Source organism: Ursus arctos, unplaced genomic scaffold (genome assembly GCF_023065955.2).
Source record: "Ursus arctos isolate Adak ecotype North America unplaced genomic scaffold, UrsArc2.0 scaffold_19, whole genome shotgun sequence".
Classification (NCBI taxonomy): domain Eukaryota; kingdom Metazoa; phylum Chordata; class Mammalia; order Carnivora; family Ursidae; genus Ursus; species Ursus arctos.
Genome location: NW_026622863.1, coordinates 53,309,594 through 53,317,443, shown reverse-complemented (window position 1 = coordinate 53,317,443; position 7,850 = coordinate 53,309,594). Strand labels below are relative to the sequence as shown.

General features: G+C 53.3%; 1 protein-coding gene across 1 annotated transcript; it reads left to right on the top strand.

Annotated features, from left to right (window-relative positions):
• Positions 1-1,907: 1,907 nt before the first annotated feature.
• Positions 1,908-5,817, top strand: LOC113248538 (zinc finger and SCAN domain-containing protein 5B-like). Its single transcript, XM_026490059.4, has 4 exons — positions 1,908-2,291; positions 3,695-3,901; positions 4,696-4,846; positions 5,117-5,817. Exons 1-4 carry the CDS (start codon positions 1,908-1,910, stop codon positions 5,815-5,817), a joined length of 1,443 nt encoding a protein of 480 aa, XP_026345844.2.
• The last annotated feature ends 2,033 nt before the right edge of the window (positions 5,818-7,850 follow it).

Genomic DNA, 7,850 nt, shown 5'->3' with positions numbered 1-7,850 from the left:
AGGGGAGTTGGGGGGCTGTCCTGTGCCTTGCAGGATGTTTAGCGGTATCCCCCCCACCCGCCTCTCCCATGCCGGGGTTATGACAACCAAAAATGTCTTCAGACGCTGCACAGGGTCCCGAGGTGCCAGGGGAGTAGGGCAAGTGACCCTTAGTTGAGAATCTCAGCTCTAAATGCTGGTCACTCCACTGGGTGAAGATGTGCCGGACATGCCCTCGGCACCCTCTTATTTTATCCTCAGACAATGTAAGAGGCAGATTTATCGTCCCCATGTCATGGAGAAGGGTTATGGCCGCCCAAGAGCTGATTGACTTGCCTAACAGCGAATTAAAGCTAAAACAACACTGAGCGGAAGCAGGCTTCCCCAATAACTGGAATAGGACAAAAGTCGACAGATTTTAGGCAAACGTGTTCGCTTTGAACTCTGTGTGGCACGTGCTTCCCCTGAGATTTCTAAACTTGCCATACTGTTGCTTAAAAACACATCGCTGGGTTTTTGCTATCCGCAGGGTAAAAATCAGACCTTTAAATAAGGACCTTTTTATCAACCTATTAGCCCAGCCAGGATTAAAGCCCTTTTCTCTACCCGGGTGCCACGTGGCTCTCAGTGGCCTGCCAAGTACCCCCAGTCTTCTATCCCTTCCTCAGGTTGACCCCTGATCTCTCACTAGAAGGAAAGTGTGGGTTGCATTTTTTAAAAAGATTTTATTCATTTATTTGACAGAGCAGAAGCAGGGGGAGCAGCAGGCAGAGGGAGGGGGAGAAGCAGCCTCCCCGGCTGAGCAGGGAGCCCGATCGCCCAACAAATGAGCCACCCAGACGCCCCACATAGCTGTTGTTCTTGGAACAAAATGGTTATCTGCAGAGTATCAGGGTGGCTCTTGCCTTTGGAAGCTGGGTTGAAAACCTCCTGAAAGCTCTTCTCTTAAAATCTTGCTTCTTTGAAAATTTCTAAGAGCACTGGATTTTAAATCCGTTTTCTGGGATGAGATTAAGTATTTAACCCATAGAGACCGAGAGCAGATTAATGGATTGCCAGGGGCTGGGGGTGGGCGGGGGAAGGGGCAGTGCCTGCTCCATGGGGACAGGTTTTCCTTTGAGGGGGGTGAATAGATTCTGGAACTAGACAGTGCTGAATGGTTGCATAGCATTGCAAATGTGAGTAGTGACCCAAAGTTGTGCGTTTTAAGAGTTAAAATGGTGAATGTTGTGTTATGTGTATCTTACCACCGTAAAAGTATCTGTTAACCCTGTTAGGATTCTCTGGAGTCCTCCCCTTCCTGGAACAAAGCAATACCCTGGGATCAACAAGGAAATGCGTTGGGGGACGGTCTCAGATTAATATTTCCAATGTTACTACACCACGTGAAATTCTCAGGTTGTAAATATTTTTCTGTATTCTGCAGAATTTTAGCTAATACAGTTTTGCCTGGTATGTTGTCCTGATGGAAAGCTATGAAGACTGACATTGTTAAAATGGATTTCAGGAGCTTTACACATAGTTATATTTAATTTATAGTAAAGGATGATATTGTCCCCACTTACAGATGAGAAAATTGAGCCCACCTCTATACATTTAGAGCTCAGAATCCAGGGGGCCATTCAGACATTTAAACCACCATTTACTATAAAGGTGGACATTGGAAAAATAATAGTGGGGGTTACTTTCCACAGTATTAAATACAGGACGAGTTGGGGATGGTGTCTAGTGTTGGGGCAAAGGGTTTGGAGGGGAGAGGGAGGTAAGAAGTTAAACTAATCTGGTTCATTCCTTTCCCCCCCAGACTTCTGAACAAACAGCGGGCCAGTTGCTGAGGAAAACCAGAGTAAATCCCTTTAGGGAGGTCATAATTAGGCACCAGCTTCCAGAGCATTTGCAGCGTCATGCTGGAAAATTCTCCGGTAAATATGGCTGCAGACCAGACATGTCCAGGGGGTCAGGAGAAACCCCGAGGCGGCCCCAGGTCACAGCTGCCGCGGTCTGTGCCATCGCGGGGAGCCCTCGCTGGGGGGCAGGACGGCAGCCGTGAGACATGGCACGTGAGCTTCAGGGCGTTCACCAGCTCGGAGAAGTCGGACCCCCTCGAGGACCTGAGGAGGCTGTCTGAGCTGTGCTACCTGTGGCTGAGGCCGGACCTCCACACCAAGGAGCAGATCCTGGACACGCTGGTGATGGAGCAGTTCATGATCTCCATGCCTCGGGAGCTCCAGGTCCTAGTCAAGGAAAGCGGTGTGCGGAGCTGCAAAGATTTGCGGGACCTGCTGAGAGGCAACCAGACCCCCAGGAAATGGGTGAGCAGGGCTCCCTGATGGGAACGGGGAAGGGGAGCCGGTGCGGGGGCTGCACGGTGCCCCTGGACTGGGAAGGACACAGGGTCGGTGGCTTTCGTGTGGGAGACGGTGTGCCCCTCAGGAGACCCTTGGCAACGTCTAGGGACATCTCTGGCTGCCACGACAGGGAGGAGAGGGGAGGTGACTAGCATCTGGGGTTTCAGGAGTCTGCGCGCTTTACCGTCATTCCCCCTGCCCGACCTCTCGTGGGGACAGTTGTGTAAGGGACATTCCAGAGGCTCCAGGAGAAAGGAGCCTGAAACCAGTCCAGTCCATTACATTACAGTTCTTGACCTCGCCAGAGACCCTCTCAAGGGCGGTCCTACTGGACTAGGGCAGCTACAATTTACAGAGAGGCGCGCCGAACACGTTGCCATGGTAACTAGAGTCCCGGGATGATGCTGAGGAAAGAAGGGGAGTGGGATGGTAGGCTTTCGGCTCCATTAGGGTCTCAGATCTACCAGTGACCCTGGGATGGACCATTCTTGGGGGCTTTCCTGGGCATCGTAGTGTTTAGTGGCATCCTTGATGTCAAGGGCAACCTCCCCCAGTTCTGAAAGTCAACAAAACGAAATCTCTGGTGGTTGCCAAATGTCCCTCCGATGGCGTCAAAATGGCTCGCAGGTAAGACTCTCCGACCAGGTAAGACCTTTTCCGTCGTGGTGGCGGGAGTGCGCCTGTATGCTTTGTAGAGGAAGCAAGGGTCAGAAGGATCTAGGAGGGGATGGGACCTGGGGCAGCACCAGTCATGGGGCGACGGCTCCTCTGGAGGTCGTTCTGTAAGCGGGCAGGAGAGGACACAGGTCCAACATGGCAGTCCTTTCCCTGAGCGCCCCGGCAGGTGACGAGATTCTCCCGCCGAGAATGGGAATTATAAGCTTCGACAACACTGTGGGAGAATAGCCTTGGGAACTCTAACGTGTCACTCTGGGATAGATCGAGGAATCCCGAAGGCGGGCTGAGTGAGATGTAAGCCAAACGCGGGAAGTGTCGCTTGGGCGCGGTGTTGGACTTCTCAGCGCGCCACGCGTCCCGTGCGGGGTCAGGAGGGGCGAGGCTGGCTTTAGGACGGCAGTTTGAGGGCTGAGTCCTAGCCGAGGCGCTGGGGGAAACGGGGAGGCGAGGTGTTGTGGTTGATTAGATATCGTGGCTAGGCCGGTGGTCGTCCAGCCCAAGAGGGTGGGCTAAGTCCACCTTCACCCCTAGGCTGCATCTGACTCCGGAGACGTTTCTCGTCGTCACAACTTGGGAGGTTGCCATTTTAAACAAGTAATGCCAACAGAGTGTGGGTGTGTGGTAGCTTCATACAGGGAGCTATGTTCTGGCTCTCTGAGTCTGATCTTGCTTGACTCTTGCCCCCCCAGACCATAGTCACCTTACAAGGACAGGAATTTCTTGTGCAAAATTCAGATGCTCAGATGGCCGAAGCTAAGGTCAGTGACACGGACCTGGTGACGGACTTGTCCAAGAAGCCCCGATTGCCTGTGAGTGAGACACGTCCAGAGGGCAGCCAGAAGGTCAGCGGAGAGCTGCAGAATTTGCCAGGAGTCAGTGAGCCATCGAGGGGGCCGGTGAGTGGGACGCCCTCCCCCATCTCTAGGGAGCGGTGGCAGAAGGTACGAGAAGACGTGGTGGCTGTGGCTAGTTGGGATAGCATCAGAGTACAGAACCGGACCCCTTTACCCCGGGGATTCCCATGGATGCATCAAGCCCGTAGACATTTCTGAGCCTCTGGGGAGAAAGAAAGCGTCTCAATGAAGTGCTAGGTAGTTTGCTACAGGCTAACGAACCGAGGGCTGATTTTTCCATAGCCGATTTCCTCACACATTCCATGAAATGACAGTTGGACAAAGGACACGTCTGGGAATAGCGTCAGTACCTTACATTCAGGGAGTGGTTCTCACCTGGGGTCATTTTGCCTCTGGAAGACATTTGCAAATGTCCGGAGACATTTGTGGTTGTCAGAATGGAGGTGGGGTTGGAGGGTGGACTTGACGTGCAGTGGCTGGAAACCAGGTCAGTCATCCCACGACGCACGGGACGGCCCCGCAGCAGGGAAGCATCCAGCCAAAATGTCGGTAGTGCTGAGCAGGGACCCGGGGACCTAGAGCCACCCTGCTTCCCGAGTCGCTGGGGAATCAAGCGTAAACGGTGGGTGGACGTGATTTAAAGGTTCGGTGGGTACTGACTGACGACGGGGAGTGATGAGTGGCCCAAAGGAAGTCTGGGCACATCACAACACGGTATGATTGAGAAAGTCGGGGTCTCAGATTAGGGAGATGGGCAGGACGCGGAAAGCAGAGACGAGAGCTTCCCACGCCCCAAGTTCGACACGTTGGTAACGCACTTGCCTGTCCATTGTCAGGGACAGAACGTTCTCCTGCTGGAGACCGTTCCTGGGAGAGGTGTGCAGGAGGGTCTGAGCCCCAAGGAGAACTTGAAGAAGAATCTGATGGAAGATCCGGAAGAGACGGCAATACTGAAATCCCAAGAGCCTCAGCTTCTAGAAGGTCCTGGTGAGCACGGAAACGGGGAATTCAGCGGAGTTAGTGGCTCTTCCTACGCTGGGAGGGGGCTGGGGATCGAGCACTGACATCTCCTGGGGGGAGAGAGCTCTGAAATGTCAAGCCTTCTCCGTCACTGACTTTCCAGTGTCCTACGTACAATCCCCAGGTTTGTTGGTTGATGGGAGGTTCTCAGCCCACAGCAGTGTTCGGTTCAGACGAGGCTGGTGTCACTGAAAATGCTCTTTCTCAAGTGTTGTGTGCTAACCGTTCTTTGGACAGATTCCATGAGGGCGAAGGGTGGGAAGAATCTCCAAGAAGCAACCGGTATTAGGAACGTGGATGTCGACACACCTTCCGCCCACGTTTCAGAGAGGCAGATTTCCACTTGCAGTGGGAACAGAACAGATTCTCAGAAGAAGAGTCCAAGAAATCCCAAAAGGAGAAAACTGGACAACACCTCCATTTCTGAAGAAGGGAGCCCGTATTTGGACAAAGGAGAATTCTCAGCTCAACCTGCATCCAATTCAGTCCGTCCTGTTGGGAAAGAAGCCCCAGGACAGACACCAACCGTGTGCAGCATATGCAAGAAAGGATTTCGTTATAAATCTCAGTTTTACATTCACTGGAGGACACACACGGGAGAGAGGCCTTTCAAATGCGAGGCCTGTTCTGGGGCTTTCCTGCAGCCTTCAGACCTCCAAGTCCACCAGCGAATCCACACAGGCGAGAAGCCCTACTCCTGCGAGCTCTGCCCCAAGACGTTCACCCACGACTCCACCCTGCGGAGTCACCGGAGGGTCCACACCAAGGAGAAGCCTTACCCGTGTGAAGACTGCGGGAGAGCTTTCAGCCACAAAGGCAACCTCAACGTCCACCGACGCACGCACTCGGGGTTAAGGCCCTACACGTGTCTCGAGTGTAACAGCAGCTTTCGTCAGCTGGGAACTTTTAAACGCCACCAGAAAACACATTCAAAGTGAGTGCCTGATGATTCCGCGATCAGGTCCGAGGCCCTTCTGCCCCAAGAAGGAAGTTAATGGTGATCTGTCACCGATTTTACAAAAACGCCACGGGACATCTTGAGCACTTAGGAGGTTTCTGGAACACAACAGATGTCCCGTAAAGGTTAATTGTGAGGCTCTTGGGATGACATCTTCCCTATTGGTGTTCATTTTCTGTTTGATTACGTCCCGTTGTTCCCTCGTAAGCTTTTTGGTTTATGTTGCTATTCTTGCCATGAAGGCAAGTCTCATTTTCAGTATTTCCTTATAAAATTGTGGCTGCGGATTGTCTCCCTGTTATCCTTTATTTCCTTGTAAAATAGGCTGATCCAAGGAGGGCAGCCAGATTACATAAACAGGAGATACCCAGTGACATTCGAATTTCAGATGAACACGTTTGAAGTACAAACACATCCTGAATTATTCATCAAATATCACTGAGCAATGTATTTTTATTTTTTTTTAAAGACTTTATTTATTTGAGAGAGAGCGCCCACCCACGAGTGAGGGGGAGGGGCGGAGGGAGAAGGAGGAGAAGCAGGCTCCCCGCGGAGCAGGACCGTGGGATCAGGACCTGAGCCGAAGGCAGACGCTTCACCGACTGAGCCACCCAGGCGCCCACAACTTTTTTAAAAAGACATTTTTTAGAGAAGGTTTAGATTCCCAACAAAACCGAGCACATTTGCTACAAGTGATGAGCCTACGCTGATGCTATTGTCCCCCAAAGCCCCGAGTTCGCGGTCACTCTGGTGCCTTCCCTGGGTTGAGACCGACGCACGTCGTGCACCCACGGTCTCGGTCTCACGCGCAGTAGTTTCACGGCCTAAAAATCCTTCGTGTGCCGCCTATTCCTCTCTGTCACCTGCATCCTGAGTACTTCGCTGCATTTGGTGACCTGTACTTGCCCACGCTGCCCAGAGACACCCAGAGCGGCTCCTTACCAGGTCACCTCCATTTGGCGACACGGGCGTCCCCGGAGGCTCGTTAAACCGCGGGTGGAGGGGCCCCCATGCGGGTTCTGATTTAGGGGCTCCCTGGTCGGGCCGGAGAATCCGCACTTCTAAGAAATTCCCAAGCGATCCGGATGTTTCCGGTCTCGGGAAATTGCGAGACACGCGGGCGCAGCTGGCAGGTCGGGCCCAGCAACCTTGCGAGCTGAGTCCGTCCCTCCCCACGGGGGCGGCCCGTTGACGAAAGTCCTGTCTCTGAGGAGGGTTTAAGGTCCTTGCCCGGGGCAGGCTCCCCGTGTGTAACCCGGTGCCTGTGTGCACTGGCTTTTCACGCAGACGTCAGGCTCTGGGCGGTCCTGGAGCTGAGGGGACGTGGGTCTCCGTCCCGGCCATTCAGTCTGACTTCCTTCACCAGCCCTAGAAAACGTGTCCATGACGCAAGCTGCTCGTGTATCCCCATCACGGACTCTCATCAATTCACGTCGCCCGAAGTCTCTTTACAGCCCCGTTTTCCGGTCTGGCTGCACGTTGGAACCATCTGGAGAGTTAAAAACCTCCGGCCTGTGGGGCCACACCCGGAGAGAAGGATTTGGCTGGTCTGGGCTGTGGCCCGGGTTTGGGGGTTTTCAAGGCTCCCCGGGTAATCCTAATGTATGGCTGACACGAAAAGGACGAACGTTGCTGTGTGTTCCGAGAGTTCGGCTTCTCCCGCCCCCGCTGAGCTCTCCATGCCTCCAGGGTACGGTTAGGATTCGGGAGGAGGGCGAGTGGGTCCAGTTCGGTCAAGCATTCCTACCCTCTGGGGGTGGGTCTCCGCCAGCTGCGTCCACACAACTGTGATCCGTGCTAGGAACTAAATATCAGGCCCAAACCTACGGAGTCAGAAGCCTGGGGTGGGGTCCTGCACTCCATGGACAGGGGGATTCTAATGTATTCTGAGAGTTTCTAACTCCTGCCTTTCATTATTGGGTCTTAGACTGGCAGTCACCTGGGGAGTTTGGAGTTGTTTTTGAAATAACTATAGATTCACAGGAAATTGCAAAAACAGTACCGGGAGATCTC

Coding starts and splice junctions, on each gene's coding strand:
- LOC113248538 (XM_026490059.4), top strand. CDS start 1,908: ATGGCTGCAGACCAGACATGTCCAGGGGGTCAGGAGAAACCCCGAGGC. Junction 2,292..3,694: donor ACCAGACCCCCAGGAAATGG/GTGAGCAGGGCT, acceptor TTGCCCCCCCAG/ACCATAGTCACCTTACAAGG. Junction 3,902..4,695: donor GTGAGCCATCGAGGGGGCCG/GTGAGTGGGACG, acceptor GTCCATTGTCAG/GGACAGAACGTTCTCCTGCT.